The 18,449-nt window shown below is 44.2% G+C and overlaps 2 protein-coding genes across 2 annotated transcripts in view; one reads left to right on the top strand and one right to left on the bottom strand.

Annotated features, from left to right (window-relative positions):
• Positions 1–7,904, bottom strand: part of PLEKHA8 (pleckstrin homology domain containing A8) — a 31,218-nt gene extending 23,314 nt beyond the window's left edge. Inside the window, exon 1 of the mRNA XM_058019347.1 lies at positions 7,854–7,904. Coding sequence (XP_057875330.1) covers positions 7,854–7,893 — 40 coding nt within the window. The 5' untranslated portion in view covers positions 7,894–7,904. The remainder of the gene's footprint in view (positions 1–7,853) is intronic.
• A 290-nt stretch (positions 7,905–8,194) lies between these two features.
• Positions 8,195–17,788, top strand: FKBP14 (FKBP prolyl isomerase 14). The gene is made up of 4 exons (XM_058019636.1): positions 8,195–8,796; positions 12,004–12,155; positions 14,845–14,972; positions 15,992–17,788. Exons 1-4 carry the CDS (start codon positions 8,195–8,197, stop codon positions 16,148–16,150), a joined length of 1,041 nt encoding a protein of 346 aa, XP_057875619.1. The 3' UTR covers positions 16,151–17,788.
• The last annotated feature ends 661 nt before the right edge of the window (positions 17,789–18,449 follow it).

Raw genomic sequence — 18,449 nt, 5'->3', positions numbered from 1 at the left:
AATTTTTGCCTAGGACAATAGATTTTTCAGAACAGAATTGTTACACTAATAAAACCACTTTTTTTGTAAAAGGGAAATAATTTTAAAAAACCTCACAGCAAGGTTCTGTCAGAAGATGCACTAACCACCTGGTACTCACTGACAGCCAGCAGCCATGGGAAGGTTATCCTAAACAACCAGCTAAAAATAGCACGTGGCTGACAAATCATGGGCACTGCACAGGGATACAATCTTTAATTACAGCAGCTTCACTTCTGCAGACAAGTGAAGAATGGAGGAACAAGAAAAAAAAACAAAAAGCAACAAAAGGATACTTAGGCACTTCAAATAACACAAGTCTTGGGTTTATTCAGCGTTATTTGCCTCCTATAAATTGTCATGGGAATATTGCAATTTTTGTAACTGAGTATTCAGATTTCACCTGATGCAGAAAGGTAAAGCTGAACCTTTTAAGGTCTTACTGGTGCCAGCATTATCACAACTTTGAGAAGAATTTAAGTCCACTATACTGGTGGTGCACAGGCAGGAAAAAATACAGCTGGTACTTCCTACATCTCATTTTAGAGGCTCAGTACCGTTAACAGTAAAAATTGAACTTGGTGGGAAAGGTATGTACAAAAAAAAATCCCCAATAAAGCACAATAAAAAGTGATTAGCAGCTTAAGGTCTCAGCCATAGAAGAGAGTGAAGATATTCCTGATGACTCGACAGGCACTGGTTAAAGTACACATTGCACTCCTGTGTGGAACAGTTAGTGCCTGCAGTACCTTGAAGATTTGATATTGTTCACTACAAAATCAGATATTTAAGTAGTCTGTGCCTGCTAAGGATTCACTACTTCTCGAGAAGTTTCCACAGAAAGAAAGATCTGCCTACTTCCATCATTACACTTTAGGAAATCTGGATGTAGCTATCACTGAGCAAACTTGACATTTCTTGATAACAGTTGAAACTTGGACATAATTCAAACTTTAATGTTATCCAACTCAGACTCCAGACAGCATTCCTTCCAAAGTGCCAAGCCTGAAGAAAAGAAAAACAAAACCAACATTTGAAGACACATAGATCATGTCAGACATCTACAAAGCCAAGCCATGTGGGAGAATTACATACTCAAGAAGTCAAATTGATGACCTGGAAAACAAGCTGCAATTAAGAGACGCCACTTCCACCTGCATTTCTAAAATGCATAAAGCCCAGACATCCAGGTTTTATTATTGCTTGTTTTCCATGAGAATTATGTAGCACTTCAGGCCTATTAATTTCTTGAGCTTCAGAATAAGTTTTTGTAAAACTTTTGACACAGTCCTTGGACTCCTTGACCCTAATCCAGACTTTAACTGCAGACAGGAGATGATGGACTTCCCATGTTACAACATCTGTCTAACAGGAGGAGTCAAAGCCACCACCACCTCCCTACTGCTTACAACAAGGGCAAGATCCAAGACTTAGTGACAGGTAGGATAGCAGGACAGATTGCTGTTTTTCTGTGCAGGGTCACAAAGGAGTTCCAGAGTGGCTGCCCTGATAGAGCCATGTCACAGTGAGAATGAGCAATATCCATGTTTCATCCCACCCTGAGCACATGTAAACTGTGCCATGTGCTCACTGTCCCACCATCTCCAGCTTTATCTCCCAAGGGCAAAAGCACCATATCATCTGCCCAGAGCTGTGTCAGTGACTGATAGCTGGGCAAGAACTGCTGGAAACTCAGCTCTAGCAGGGCAAAGACACTGTCAGTCAACCAGGTTTCCAGTCAGAAAAAGCAATTAGCAAGAAAGGATCTTACACAGATCAAACTTCACACTCTTCCCCTTTTTTCCCATTCAAGGAACAAAAGTAAAATATTATCCTGACATAAGCATTTTGCACTCAAAACTGGTGCCTACTTTTTCTATACAGCCTCCTAAGGCTACCCAGAATTTTGGGAAGGGCAATCCCAGGTGCCAGAACACATTTTGCAGCCTTAATTCTATAGCAGAACAATTTGACAGGATAAAAATCCAGTGTGTATCCACGAGGAACAGCAGAAATGCAGACAAGAGAGTGTAACAATCTATGCCTCTTCTGTGAGCTATTATCCTGTCACCTAGAGAGCAGCTTCTGGAAATACCCATACTGCAATTTTACTCTGATTATGTGCATATTAACAGCAGGAATCAATACAAAAAGCCCCTAAAGGTAATGAAGTTCAAAGATTTAGCACCTTAACAATGGTACCACTTTTTAAAGCACTTGCTTGAGGGACACTAGAGATCCAAGTGAAGGAAGCAACAGCTGGAACAGGCTTTAATACAATGACCTTCTCCCAAACGATTTTTTCTCACAGGGATTCCATGAAGTCCATTTTTGTTTCAATCACAACTGTTAGGGCAATGTCAGCAGCACTGAAAGAGCATCCTGTCATCACAGGGCAAGTGGGTTTGTTTGCAAACGATTTTATGGCAGCGCCCAGCCAGGGCACAGAGAGCACAATGCACCAGTCAGGCATTTTTGAAGGGGATGCAGTGAAAGGACGAAGGGCAGAGAGGAGATCGTGGTGGAGGCAGAAGTTCAATAACACAGGCCCTCTGCTCAGACACTAATTCAAGTAATACAAAGCTCCCGGGAGTTTTCCTCCTCTGTTTATGTTTCCCAGCCTCAGCAACCGAGCTGCTCCTCTCTCTGACCCCTGGGGTGGTTATCAGGCCAGACTAAGTTAACACACTGGATTTATGTAAGCACATACAGATACCACATGATGGTATCTCTTCACCAGCAGCCTACCACACCTTTGGTTTCTGTCCTACCCAGCCATTTCCTGTGATCACTTACTTCAGTGCAGAGGGACTAAATGCAGCAGCACCAGTACTGCAGCATACCTGGCAGGGAATGGAGGCTCTGCAGCACTGCTCTAACACAGAGGAGAGAGGGGACACCAATTTCCATTCCTGCAGCCTCATCAAACTTTTCTACTGCGAGCACATTACATAATCCCAAAAAGGCTGGACAAAAGCAAGGTTGCTGCATGAAGCAATACATAAGGAAAGGGAAAAAAATAATGAGAAAGGTCAAATCATACAAAGACAACTAAGCAAAATCCAAAGAGAGTTAACTAATCAGTCCCTGAAGTATACTGCATGAAAAGTCTCATCCAGCCAGAACTGGCTGAGAGTCAGGCATTCATCTAAACCAACACCTGGGTCCCGAGAGCAGCCACAGCCAATAATCGAAGGCAGACCATTGCCCTGAAGGCAACAGAAACCTCAGCTGCCTAGGTCCACTTCCACAAAAACCAGACTTCTAATTTTATACAATCAGAACTTGGACTATACCCAGAGGCTAAAATGAAGGAGGAAATTATAAGAGGTTTTTTAGAACCAAGTCTTTTTCTAAGTGTGAAGTTTTTGATTAATTCCTCTACGTCTGGAAACAGAGGAGCTTATTTCCAGAGCTTGATATCAGCTGGGAGGATATGTGTCTCTCATCCCAAGAGGTCAGATTTCTTAAACTCTCGAAACAAAGACTTGCTCTAAACAATATCATGTGCATCCAGATCCAAGATACAAGAACTAATGCTTTTTCTCATTTTCTGGAGCTCTACCCCCAAGTTTATTAAGGAAGTCTGAATCATTAGAGACAAGAGCAATTTAAAGTCTTATGTGAAAGCTGAAATACACTGCTTGGTGTTGGCTCTTGGTTTATCTTGGGATAAACTGAAAAGAATCCAAAGTACAACAATAAACTGAGAGGGGATGATTACATACAGGTAGATGGGAGAGCTATCTGAAGTATGTGGCGATGGCATGAAGGTGAGTCTATCATGCCTTGAGGAAGATTATTACTTAGGGGTAGAATTACTCACCACAAATAAGAAAGTGACTAAATATCAGGAAAAGCTTAGTCTTGCAAAGGAAAGTGATCAAAGCCATTTTATGGAGCACCTAACAAATACCAGGCAAGCCAGTGGAATTAGTCATTTTCATGGAATGATGAAGCTGCCTTTGAACCCCACAGCCAAGAGCTGATCCATACCATTCTTCCAGAGTTAGCAGCAATCCTGCCTGTGGCCAGCCATTCCAGATAGGGTGTGTGCCTGCACTGAAGACCTAAACTGAACTGAATTTCAGCAGAAAGAAAAAAATCAACTTAAAAGTGCCAAGTTCTCACACACCACTGAAGGGAGGTATTCCCCAGCTCCATGCTGCTTCCCAGCAATAGCTTACTCATTCTATAAACCTGATGAGAAAAAAAAATCATCAATGCCTTTTATAAGGTAAACTCCAAAGACTAAATAAATTTATTTTATTAACCAGAAGTTATGCTCAGCAAAGAGCACACACTGCAGGTTAAATTCAGAGAGTCCCATGGGAGGCAGTTTCCAAGCAGCCAAGAGCAGCCTTCACGTGCAGTTCAGCTTTGCTCTGTCCCTTCTCTATCCTGGCAGCAGCACTCCCCAGCTGGAGATCAGTCACGCAGCCAGGATGTGCCTTTGATGCTGCCCACACCAGAATGGCTTGTGCTCAGCCAGGACTGCAGGCAGTGGCAGCACAACAGACCCAGGAGCTACAGGGAGGGCACACGGTGACACTTCATCATTCCAGCTGCTTGCTACAGCAAGAGGCACTGAAACAACAGTCACACACCCATCCCCAGCCCCCAGCGAGCAAAGCCAACATCACACAGAGACTTCTGGCAATGGATGAAATCTAGGAATTTTTTAAGATCATGTTACATGCTTTGACTATAAGCTCAGCTGAGGCCAACTTACATGCCTGCATGATTTAAGTCACCCTGCTCTGGGTTTTGAGGATTAATAATTTGCAGTTTGCAGATGCATTATGTATCTGCCCAAGAGAAAAAGTGCTGTCTCCCTTTATATGACAATAATTCTGCTTGCAAAGTTCCCTGCTCTCTTAAGGTTTTAGCCAATTTAGTGGGGGAAGCATAGACAAGAGCAATCAAAAGACACACACCGCAAACACAAGATCCCAACAGATTTTCATAGGCTAGAACTTTGTGAATGTATATCTGATCCAAAGATGGCAAACTTCACTTGAACTTAAACAAAAGTAACACACTGAGAAATCACTATCTGGTGGCCATTGCATTAGGGGACAGAAAAACTCTAAAAAAATCTCAGTTTTCTAAACTCAAGAGATTTCCGAGCTAGCACTGGAAACCCTGCAGAGAGAAACCACAATGTGAGTGCAGGATCAACACCAGAGGAAAAACCCCAACTCTAAGCAGAAACCAGGTAATACTGATCTAATTTATTCTAATCTATATAAAGCAAACAAGTGCATTTATTACAAACAAGATAACTTGTTTAAGCAGTAAGGCAAATTGACCTGTCTTTCAATTGGCAGCAATCATGGTATGCTTTTTCTGCCCTTTGCCCACAGAAAACCAAACTTGTTTCCTATTTCTGAAACGCTCCTGCTGTCAATAACTATGTAATTTGCAACACAGATCTAGCTCTGGGCCCAAGAGCTGGGAGGAAATGGGCTGATGTGGACTTGACCTCTCATGATGGCAATGACATAAGACATTACGAAATCAAAATTCCCAGAAAAGACTCAATTACCAACAAACTCGAATCAGCTCCTCTCTCACAGCAAGAAGGAAAAGCGGTTCTTTTCTACAGTTTTATGTTTGTTCTATCTCTTCTCTGACTGTGAGGGGTCCTCCTCATTCTGAGGTACATCAGCAGTGTGTTATTAGCACAGGCACACACCAACACAGAAGGATGACACACAGTTTCCCCACTTTTTGCATGCATCGTTTACACTCTACTGCATCTGATTCATCAACCTTGAGCAACAGGAAAAGCATACTGGGGGCAGAATACTGGCAGAAATACTTCTGGATGACCTGTTGAACCTTCTTACTTCCCATAATCCCCAAAAGGAGGCTTTCCTGTCTCTCACTCTCCAGCTCTTTGTTATTGCTACAATGATTGCCACATTCCAGAATGAAATTTTTTTTTTTTTTTTTTTTGCATCTCTGCATAAATTTGTAACTTAATGGCTTCAGGGCAGGAAGTCTTCATTTTGCAGCAAAAGAAAGCACTAACATGTACAGACAGCTTGCAGAACAGCAAATTTACTGTTCTCAAACACATCATGGGCCTTCTACTACCTAGCAAAAGGCAGAGAGTGACCTTGACCATGACACTTACTGGAAGAGTCAAGTTTCAACCAAGAAATTAGAAGGATGCTTCAATTTCCATCACAGATTTTCTATGTGTTGACAGCAAAACCTCTCCGGGTTTTCAGCCATTACAAGTCTTACATATGCAAGGAAAAGTTTCCTTCAGTCTGCATTCACTTGACTGAGGTTTGCAAAGCATCATCCTTCTTCATGAAGGGTCATTTGACTGGAAGTGCTTATCAACGTGGCTAGCAAATGAAAACTTAATTTTGATGAAAACAGCATACTTCTTAGTCTTCATCTTGCCATCAAAACAAAAGACCAGCTGATCCTACCACAGGCACACTCAGGCACTAAAATGTCAAATGCCAGTCAGTTATCTACAACATGCATTGTTTCCCACAGACACACATTCCCAGGTCTCATGGAATGAAACCAAGCACAAGGGTTCCAGACACACCCCAGCATCTCAGCAATGCAAAGAAAAACATGTAAAACTTTCGATCAGCTGAACCATAGGTGGTGTTAGTATGGGGAAAGGACTAACATCACTACCACAGTTCTGCAATTCACATGAAAGAGGCAAGCATGGCTGCTCCTACTGCCACTTCATAATTCGAGAGCATTCACAAATAATTAACAACAAAAGAAAAAAATCCACGTCTGTTCACTGAGACCTGACAAATTTTGATTCTCATCTCAGAACACCTACTGCCTAAAGGGGAAATGTCACAGCAATCTTCCAGCACAGCAATAAATCCAGCCTCGTGCACCACTGCTGCCCCCCCATCCGTGCCACATGAATTCAACACTCGCTTGTGCTCCAGCTTTTTCTTTGTTTAATTTTGATTTCCTCCACTTTCCCAGCTAGCCAGAGCGCTGCAGCTGTTCCAGCCTCTCGGGAGAAAGTACAGCAAGGCGGCAGCCCCTGCACACACACACACACACACGGCTGAGCAGCACTCGCACCTGGCAATGGCAGCGTGGTCGTGCTTACTTCTCTCTGACCTTCAAGTTCCCAAACTGTTCCCACAAACCACCCAGAGGTTTGCACCTGGCAAGACCCCATCCACAGCCCCAAACCACACACACCTCTGCCCCACCTGACTCGAAGGTGACATCCCTTCTGGGATGTTCCCTTCAGGGGTGTTCTGACCCCACCACCTTCAACCTCTGCCGAGCAAACCCTGGCCACACACGGCTGCTTCCAACCTGCCATGACAAACAAGCCTTCCGTGGCACGGGAACACCCGAAAAATTAAAAGCTGGGCCTAGAACTAGCCGGACAACCCCCCTCCACCTTTTTTCTTGTCTTTTAGATTTTCTGCATGCCTTCTCATCCGAATCCCCCAGGTGGGACTGAATGGCAACACGTTTTTCTCCCAGCTCTGGGAATGCCCCGAGTCGCCGCGGTAGAAGTTCCACGGGGGTGTGTGGAGAACGGGGAAGTTCGCTGCTGGAGCTGTGACCCAGAGCATCCCACTGTCCAAACCCCAAACCCCAACCCACGGCCCCGGACGGGCGCTGGCACCGGGATAAACGCCGGGCAGTGACACTAAGGCAGCGCCGGGGCTGCTCCCCTGTACGGCGGGGCCAAGGGGCAGCGCTGACCCGCACCCAGCAAGCACAGTGAATACATACGTGAATGTGCTTGTATAAATACACATACGAGAAGATGACGGCGCCCGTCCCGCAAAGGCTGAGCGCTGGCAGGCACTCACCGCTCAGGTAGTTGGTCCACTTGTACAGGACCCCCTCCATGCCGGCCGGCCCCCGGCCCCATGCAGCGCGGCCGCCCCCCGGCGGGGTCACGCCGCCCGCCGCCGCCCGCGCTCCGCCGCGCCGCCGCCACACAGCGCCATCGCGGGGGGGCGCGCGCCCCGCCCGGCCCGCGCCGCGCCCGCCCCCTACCGCCGCCGCTGCCACGCTCTCAGCGCAGGGAGCGCCGCAGCCGCGCAGCCACGGCACGGCCTCGCGGCGCTACGGCAGCGCAACCCGCGCTGTGAATCGCGGCCCGCGTGACCGGCGGGAGTGAGAGGCGGGCGCGGGGGGCAGGCGCGGAATGCCCAGAGCAGGTGGCCTCCCGCGGCCAATCGGAACGCGCCCTGGCTGCGGCCGCCGCCCAATCAACGGCCGGCAGCGGCCGGCTCTATTGTGCGCGCCCTCCGCGGGGCTGCCCCGCTCGCCGGCGCTCCCGGAGTGCCCGGCCCGCCCACCCCCCCTCGGCTGTTCGGGGCTGCCGATTGGATGGGCTGAGAGACGGACAGGGACGCGCCCCAATGGGCGGCGGCTCCTCCTGAGCTCGCCCTGCGGAGAGCCAATCAGCGAGCGCGGCGCCCCTGCCGGGCCGTCGGGAGCCGGGGCTGGCAGCGGTGCGCGCCGCTGCCACGTCGGACGGAGCGGCCGCGCTCGGGGCGCGGGATGGCTGCGCGGTGAGAGCGGCGAGGCGGCGGCGATGGCGGCGGGGCTGCTGCTGCTCGGCTCCGCCCTGCTGTGCGCGGCGCTGGGCAGCGCGGGCGCGGCGCTGATCCCCCCCGCGCCCGACGTGAAGGTGGAGGTGCTGCACAAGCCTTTCCTCTGCCACCGGCGCACCAAGTGGGGGGACTTGATGCTGGTTCACTACGAGGGCTTCTTGGAGAGGGACGGATCCATGTTTCACTCGACGTAAGTGAGCGGCGCGTCTTCTCCCAGCGAGCTGCTGGCTGAGCTTGCGTGGGGAAATATATATATATATAGTGTGTATATATATATATATAGTGCATATACATATATATATAGTATATATATATGTATATATAGTATGTGTATATATATAGTGTATATATATATATGTGTGTATGTACGTATATATGTATATGTGTATATATGTGTATATGTATATATATATGTGTGTAAATATATAGAATGCCTACAGCTGGACGTGACCTTAAAGATTCCTTGAGCCTTCACTGGATCAAGTTGCTCGGAGCAGCCCCAGCCGAGACGCCTTTGAGCGCTGCCCAGGTTGCTCAGAGCCCCGTCCAGCCTGGCCTTGAACACCCCCGGGAATGGGCTGCCAACAGCTTCCATGGGCAGCCTGTTCCAGTGGCTTACCCCCCTCACAGTAAAGAACTTCTTTCGAATATCTAATCTGAGCCTGCTCTCACTTTAAAGTCGTCATCCCTTGTCTTGTCACTGCACGCCCTTTTAAAATTTGTCTTTCTCCGTCTTTCTTCTAGGCTCCTTTGAGGTACTGGAAAGGTACAATTAGTTCAGTTCTTTCAGCCCTTCCTCATAGGGGAGGTGCTGCTCCATCCCTCCAACAATCTTGGTGCAGCTTCTCTAGACTTGCACCTTTATGCGTGTGTATATATATATATATATATATATATATATATATGTGTGTGTGTGTGTGTGTGTGTATACACACACACATATGCATATATACATATTTATTTATTTATTTTAATATAAGTGATCTCTTCTGGCCATGCTTTCCTGAATCCAGGCCTCTCACAGGGCTCCACAATCCATCTGCGAATAGCTTTCTGTGAGGAGCATTTTGTCAGGGGGAAAGTGGCTTTTTGTTTGGTTCGGTTTTTTTGCTCCTCCCTCCCCAAATGCCCAAAAGCGATGCATGAATGCCTTATTTCTTTTGGGATAAAAGAGCTTAAATAACACTGCATAAACTTGTCATTGGGGTCGCTCCCACTGCTACCTGTTCTCAGCAGGTTTGGTGTGAAGCAGTGTCTCACAATGCTGTACAAGATGAACACCAACAGCAAGGCAAATTTTCTTTCCCAAGGTTATAAAATAAATCTTACTTAGCATTTGTTTTTTGGTCAGGCTGTAGGAAGTACAGCTATGTGGCATTTCTTAAAAAATGGGGATGTTATGCTTGGAGCACCTCTCCTGTGTGGAAAGGCTGAGAGACCTGACACTGTTCAGCCTGGAGAAGAAGAGGCTTTGAGGTGACCTAATTGTGGCTTTCCACTACCTGAAGAAAGATGGAGACAGACTTTTTGCAAGGGCATGTAGTGACAGAACAAGGAGGGGGACGGCTTCAAACTTAGAGAGAGCAGGTTTAGATCAGGTTATTAGAAAGAAGTTTTTTACTCTGAGGATGGTGGGACACTGGGGCGGGCTGCCCAGGGAAGTTGCCGACTGTCGCAGACATTTCTTCACAGAAATCCTTTCTTTCGGATTTATGCGTCTTCTGGAGGGCAAAAAGCCTCAGAAGACAAGGTAAACAATTATTATCAGATGCTGTGGAATGTAACAGGGGTTTTCTTGATTGGCTCATTTTCTATGTTTATAATTAAGGGCCAATCACCAGTGCAAGCTAGGGGACTGAGTCCTTGAACACAACTTTGTTATAGATTCTTTCTATGGATTCCTAGCTGGCCTAGCAGCTCTGCAAACCTCTCTCTTTATTCCTATTAGAATAGTAATAATGTATTATATATAATATCTTAATAAATACAGCCTTCTGATTCAAGAAACAAGATTCACCGTCTCTCTCTCACCAGCTGCGACCCACTCAGGCGCAGTAATAGCCGACAGCCCATTCCTGGAGGTGTTCAAGGCCAGGCTGGATGGGGCCGTGAGAACCTGGTCTGGTTGAAGGTGTGCCCGTGGCACAGGGGGCTGGAACCGGGTGATCTTTAAGGTCCCTTCCAGTCAAACCATTCTATGATTCTGTGATTTAGGTGCAGGTTTGGTATGTGATCTCAGCGGTTTCATAGGTCTTGTGCTACACATAAATTTCTGTTGGGTTTCTAAAGCAAGCTATTAGTTAAAAAATAAAACCGAGTTACATGTGTCCTTCCACTAGCGGCAGCACAATCACAGCTTTTCATTATTCTTTACCTGCCCCCGACCAGACAAGTCAACATGCCAGAGCCACAGAAATGCAAATAGGAGGAAGAGCCAGGAATTCGAGGGAGTCTGCTAAGAGCCTGCAACGACTTGCTAATGCTGGATGTCCTGTAAAACATCAACGAAGTGTTAATAGTGGGAGACAGCAAAATATTCAAGTCTCTGCCGGCTGTCTGAAGGCTACTTTTGTATATGAAAAAAAGAAAAGAAAGAAGACAATTTTGCATGTTGATGCTCTTGCAGACGATTCAACTAAAATCTCACTAATTTTCTCTTGTAGTTAACCTGCCTCTTTAAAAGGACTTCTAGTGACACACTAAAGTTTTTGCTGCTGACTAACTTCTGTAAGTGTTCTGTTTTCTTCTTAAACACTTCTCCTGCATGACTAGTAAATAGAGCTTTCAAATTACTTGTCTGTTAGTAGAGTGAAAGTAGTCCGGGTTGTACCATCTGGTTAAATCAAAAAAAGATCTTGTGTCCCAAATCTAAAGTTGAATGTTTTGCATGCAGTTGTTTCTGTTTTTTCTAGACTGTTATGTAGTTGCTTTGTTGGGTTTTTTTTATTTTCCCCAATGGCTTCTTTTGAGAGAAAGGAGGCTGATGCTTCTGAGCATGTTAAAATGTATGTTGCTGTGATGACCATGCTGGTCTGTGATTTGCTGTTTACAATGGCCTTGACTGTAGATTTTTAAGAAAATGCCTTTTCTAGTCCAATCATCAGTTTCCAAGTGGAAGTGGTCAGGGAAGTGGAGGTAGCGATATCTGTATTGGTTAGTGTTGTCATAAACACACCAGGTAAATGTTGTTTTATTTCTCTCCACTTCACAAGAAACCTTGTCATGCAAAGCATAAGTTTTAAAGATTTTTGCAAGTGTAGGTCTTTCATTTAGGAGGTGTCAAGGTGCTGAGTGGTGCTACGTTTTTAACTGTACATCTATATTATGAGCATATTCCATCGGCCCTTTGTGGAACTTGATGTTTAAATAGGAAGTGTTTTATTCCTTTCTTTTCCAGTCACAAGCACAACAATGGTCAACCTATGTGGTTTACACTTGGCATCAGGGAAGCTCTCAAGGGCTGGGACAGAGGGCTGAAGGACATGTGTGTGGGAGAGAAACGGAAGCTGACCATTCCACCAGCCCTTGCTTATGGAAAAGAAGGGAAAGGTAAAACATTGAAGCTCTCCCCTTGCTCTAATTGTTTCTAATCCCTGTATTTTACTGTTATTCTTGCCTAAGAGGCTAGCAAGCTTTCAAGCTTTCCAGGTTGATTCTGTTAGAAAAACTGAGGGAGTCAAGTGCTCTTTCTCATAAATTTGTTTCCTGCAGTAATATCCATTAAGTGGCTGTGTTGTGAATGCAGAGGGAAAAAACCCAGAAACTGATGGTGGTTGCTGTGCTGTATGTTCTGAGTGTCTTTTCTGTTAGTGCTGTGCTCGACAGCAAAAGCTCAGTGCCCTGCTTTTTATTTTTGTTTTGTAGTTTGTTTTTTTTCTCTCTTCTTTTACAGTCAAGTGGAGGTGGTTGCTTAGGTAACAGTTGACTTTTTGGCTGTTGGATCTGGTTTTGTGGTAATGCTTCATGAATGTGCATTTGCAAGACTCATTCCTGCTTTCAGGTTTCTTTTAGAACCCTAAGAAACTCCCTGTACTGCTGCCCAACCAGTTCTTAGATGATACACTAAGAAGTCACTGTTTATTTCTCCATAATGGGACATTAATTCTTTCTCTCTTACAGCTATTTTCAGTTTGGGCAGTGGTCCCTGTTATCCACAGTAAGGTGTGCATGGGCAGTCATGTTGTCACCTACTGAAAGTGCACTGACTGCTGTGCAGACAGATACAAATATCTCAACCTCTCTACTACTGAGGCTGTTTGGGGCTTTTCCTTTCAAATATTTCCAGATTCCTTTAACAGGAGGGCCAGATTTGGAATATGCAGTTAAGCAAGTGACAGCTTGAATGGTTCTGTTTCTGCTTTATGGGATTTGTTTTAGTTAACTTTTTTTTAGCAGTTATTATGAGTATTTATGTAATGACAAGAGTTGCAACAAATGACCTAAGGTAGTGGAAGGTTCCAAACCAGGAAGGATGAGTGTGTAGGAGCATACAGTCCATCCTGCTGCTGTTCTCTCCCATCACTATGAGACTGTTTTGGGAATGAGGACTTGTTTGTGTGTCTGTGTCTTATGCGCACTAGGGCTGCACACAAGCTTAGGGCTCCACATTACCTCATGCCAGGTACTATTCATACCTACAGCACACTTCATACTCTCCTTTATTAAATGTACCCGTTCAACACAGGCTTTTTCTAGAAGCCCTGGTTTGTGGTTCAAGATACAGTATTAGAAGTAATCACGTTTCTAGTAGAGAACGGGAACTTTGTGTTTGTCATTCAGTCTTTATGCAGAGCTCAGCTGTAAATTTTTCCACAAAAAGATGTGAAATGCTGCAGTGCTCATGTAGTCATCACAGGCCTAATTGTTTGATTAATATGTAAAGCACTGTAGTTGTTCTTCAAAGACTTGCAAGCCTCACCTCTGTGTTTAGTGCAAGCAGGTTAAACAGCTAAACACTGCTAACTCTTGTAAGAAATTACTTGCTTTAGGAAGACTGAAGTATTTGAGCATTATTATGTTGCTGTTTTCAAGTGGTACCCTTGAAGACAGAATTATTTCATTTTCTTCATACTTTCCTTCAAATGCACATAATTTCACTAGCCTCCCACCTTGGTTGCTTTCTGACTCATCATTTGAGTCAGATGCCTTTTTCTGTAACACTCAAAAAATTACCTGTGTTTCAAACCCTAAACAGGGCACTGTGCCCTGTATTTCTAGAAGATTCTGCACATTTTTTCATCCCAGAAATCTTCAAGCCTGTTTGTTGCTGCAGTTCAGGGTGTATTTAACACCATAGCTCCAAAGTGGTAGATGTGGATTATTTTTCCCTGTCTTCTCAAGGCACAGAAATAATTTTTGGGGGGCTGCTGTCCAGTATAGGGATATATTTGATGCTGTTCAACCTGTCTCTGTATAAAGGAGCAAAGTGATGTGCTAAAAGGTCTTTGACAGTAGATTTGGCCATCAGCATGAGGGCATATCACATCTCTGTCAAAGCCAGTGCCTGATGAACTGATATCCTTGAGGTGTGGTGGCATGGGGAGTGCTCTGTGGCACTGTTAGGAAGTTACCAGTCTGTTCTCCTACGTCAGAAATGATGTTGTGGTAACACAGCTCTTGTGATCAGGTTTGGGTACTTGGTTTCTACTGTGTGTTTGGAAATAGCTTGGTGCTTTGTGCCCTGAGTCCAGAGACTGCTGTGGGAGACCAACATCCTCCCTGGCCTTCTTCTGCAATAGAGCTGTTCCAGTGGCAGAACAGCAGATACAAGGTATCAGCTGGCCGTAGAGAGGAATTTGGGGACTGTTGGGATATCCAGAGGGCTAAATTCTCCCTTCCTGCTGCCCCGTAATTAGTCTTGGCTGTAGTCTGTCTGACTGTGCAGTCTCCTTTACTGTTTTCCAGTTTATCTGGCTCTGGCCATGAAAGAAAAAAGATTCAAGATCATTGTTTGATAAACTTGTGATGCTAATTGCTGAATAAGAGCTTGCATCAGCACCTACTACTCCCCAACAAAACAGCTGCATCTAAAGTTGCATTTATCCTGTAGGGGCTGCTCAGAATCCAGGCTACAGGCTGACATGGTTGTGTCATCACTGTTTTAGATACTTGTCCTTACTGGTTCAAACTGCAGGATGCTTTGAAATGACTGGGCTTGCTGAACAATTGCTCTGATGCGTGTGGCCTTTGTATGGCATTGAATATATAGTTGGTTTCAACTTTTCTCCATTTTGGGCAGGAAAAATTCCACCTGAGAGCACATTGATTTTCAACATTGACCTTCTAGAAATAAGAAATGGACCAAGGTCTCATGAGTCATTCCAAGAGATGGATCTTAATGATGATTGGAAACTATCCAAGCAAGAGGTGAGTGGGTTATCCTTCTCTTGTGAGCAAATCTATCAGCATGAGAGAGTGGAAAAGAATGCACATCTATGCTACACTGCTCTGAGCCTTGCATCCTAGTGAAAATTCTGGATTAGAGGTTCAAAAGGAGCCTTGGTAAGCTGAGGATAGACATGTGACTCATGTGCTGCACGCTTGTGGAAGACTTGGATAAAGTAAAGCATCTTAGAAATAAAACCAGACTTCAGGGCTTTTTGGATTTAATTGCTGATTTATTAATAAACTGGGATCTCTTCTGCTGCAGGGCAATCCTATTTTGTTGTGAAGGACATGTATTCAGCATTATTCACCATCTGTTTGCCTCTCATTTCCAAACTTTTGCTTTTTCAGCAAGTGATCCACGAGAAGCTAGTGTAAGCCACTGAGTTGTTCTTGATTTGGGTCTGGTACCAGTTTACCAGACTCAGAAGGCTAATTAATCATTTGTATGTATCAGACAGTGTCTGTGTGTGTAATGTGTGCATAGTAGGAATATAAACATTAGCCCTAACAAATCCCAGAGACTGAAGTGACTAAAACAGACCTGAAACATGGCCCATGCTTCTTATACAAGTGGTATCTGTTTAACAGATGATTATGTTGGTATTACAATTTTTGTAGAAGGCTCTGTGATTCAGAACACTTGGGATCTCCATAGTAGAACCTTAAAAACTTATTAAAAGCAATCTGATGTTGTTGAAAATGCTGCTTACCATAACTGTCTGGCTTAATGTAAGTCAGTGTTCCAATGGTATGTGAGTCAGATACCATAAAGGTATGGCAACAGCTTTGCTAGTTTTACTGTGACTTCTATCACTAAAGACCCTTCATTCAAAGAGACTGCAGAGTCAGTTAGACAAGTATTATTCTGGCAGTGGCACAGGAGGGGAGGAATCTGTTATCTAATACCACCATCCTGAGCATAGCATCCCTCTGTTATGCTGCAGAAATCAACTCTTTCATAGCTCTGAAAATATTCATTCTCACCTTTTGTCTAACAGGTGAAAATTTACTTGAAGAAAGAATTTGAAAAGCATGGAGCAGTAGTAAATGACACCCAGCATGATGCTTTGGTTGAAGACATATTTGATAAGGAGGATGAAGACAGTGACGGGTTTATATCTGCAAGGGAATTCACGTACAAGCATGATGAGCTGTAGAAAGAAAAGAGTGGCATAACTTTTTTGGACGCAAATAGCAGTGACTTAGACTGTCTGGTTCTCCTGTCATCTTAATTCTGTGCTTTGGAATTGACAATTGCTGTTGGCAAAGAAACACTTTGTTTATATAAAAGAGAATTTCTGTTCGTTATGTACAAATGTTTTAAACTGTTTTAAAGTGTGAAAATGTTCCTCCTCTTACACAGCGAAGACTTGCACATCAGTGTTTTTAAAGTTTTGTATTAAATTATTTTTCAGAAATGAAACAAACTTTCCATTTATCATTCATTATGAAAATCAAAATCCAGTTCAGTGACTTTCTGTGATTTGTGTGCCAAGATCACTTTCAGCAGCTACCTTACATATTACTTGTAGTCTGTGGTTTAATTACTTGACCTTCCTTCTTGAGTGTCACTGCTTAAACAGCAGTTTGATGACCTTTGGTTTTTTTCCTGCAGATTTTCAAAAGATGTAGTAGAAGGCATCAGCATCTCTGTATGGCTGAGAAACTGATACAAAGCTGAATGAGAGGAATGATTATCATGTGCTGATTTTGCCCTTCTAAAGGGAAAGTGTTACCACCCATGCCAATAATTGTCTGCATTTTTCATTAAATTTTCTGAAGAAAGCAGGAGTTAAATGTCAGACTTTCACTTCTACTGCCAGCAACATTCTAGGAAACATCTGTAATTTGGAAAGCAGCAAGTTGTGCTGCAGTGCAGAGGTGCTGTCCTTTAAATGTACAGACATGTTTTGAAACTCAGACTTGGTATTCATCAGAAAAGCTCATACCTTTCTCTCACAGTTTGAGGGGGATCTTGAGAATGTTACACGTCTGAAGTTTTTTCCTCTGCAGAAGAGAGAGTTTACTGACAGGAAGGTCAGTATGGTCTGAAGAACAGTTTCTGTGGACTTGTCTGCAGCTATGTAAGCAGCAGAACTTGTTTCATTGCCCCTTTGCAACATTTTTCACAAGTAATTTGAATTTTCAATTAAAAAGTGAATTTTTAGAAAAAAAGGTGTTAAGGTAAGTGTTATGGTGCTGTATCTTTACAGAGGTGGAGATCATTAGGATTTCAAACACAAAATTGGAGTTGAAAGATCTTTCTGGAGAACAGATATTGTACAATTGTCCACGGTTTCTTAAATGAGAGGGCGAGGAATCTCAGGGACAGAATTTATCCTGACATCACTAACCTATGGGTCTATGAACACAGCATTGCACTTGGAAATCATTGCCCAAAGCTATGTAAGGATGTAAAACAAATCCAGTTGTATGAAAGTGAGATTGCTGCATTGCACTAACCCTTAACTACTGCAGACTGCATTCCAGGCTCTCAGTGCTGTAGGTGTGTTAGATGTTTCCCTGCCATCTAGTGTTGCAACTGGGGACTAGAGGACTGCTTCATTGAACTGAGATCAGGTGCAGAGGGGTGTGCAGAGACGCCTGTCAATTGTGATGAGGGTATGCAGTGCTGGGATGCTCTGTTTTGGTTTTCTTCCAGCATCTGACATTTTGTGGGTGATGTTCTAAGAGATAGGAATTGCAACCATGTATTTTGTTTTCAGTAACCTTAGGTCTCTTTCCTGAGTGCTGCCATCTGCTTTTCTTGACCCCAATAAAACTTTTACTTCTAATGCTGTGAGTTTCAGTAAAATAGCGTAGGAAAATGTTTCCCTTCTGTTTTAGGCTCATTTCATGCCCTTATTATTTTATTGTGAAGAAATCATGAATAGTCCCTACCTATTTAGCGGTTCTTACTGCTCATGGTTCTGTCTATTGATATTTTTTTTCTCATCACTCACAAAAAATCAAGCTAGCCTGCAGGTTTGCCAAAGCAGTTTGCATGATTCTGTGCTGGCTGTGTTGAATTCCCTGCAGTCACTGGAGCACTGGGCACTGGCGGCAGCTCACTGCACGTGTATTCTATCTTGTGTTGAGCTAGCTGCCTTCTCCAAACAGAGTCTTTGCGCCTGTGTAGGGCACTCAGACCAATACTAGCTAGTCCAAAGGAGTATTACAGGATATGACGTAGGTTCTTAAGCCAGTCTTGCTAGATGTGGGGAGGTACACCAACCTGCAAGGGGAAATTGTGTGTGTGCTGTGGAAGAGCAGAAAGACGTTTCATTTGGTGTGAGCAGGGTTTAAGATCATTGTAAGCCAAGTGTATTACAATGTTCTCAAAACATCTGGAGGGGAATGAACGCATCAAAGATGGAATACAAATTGCCATTGTTAATACCTAACTATAATACAACGTATGTGACGGTGATTCCTAGGGGACTCCAGGATGAGGGA

Source organism: Melospiza georgiana, chromosome 1, assembly GCF_028018845.1.
Source record: "Melospiza georgiana isolate bMelGeo1 chromosome 1, bMelGeo1.pri, whole genome shotgun sequence".
Lineage (NCBI taxonomy): Eukaryota > Metazoa > Chordata > Aves > Passeriformes > Passerellidae > Melospiza > Melospiza georgiana.
The sequence above is the reverse complement of the archived record's forward strand: the minus strand, read 5'-3'. Positions and strand labels throughout refer to the sequence as shown.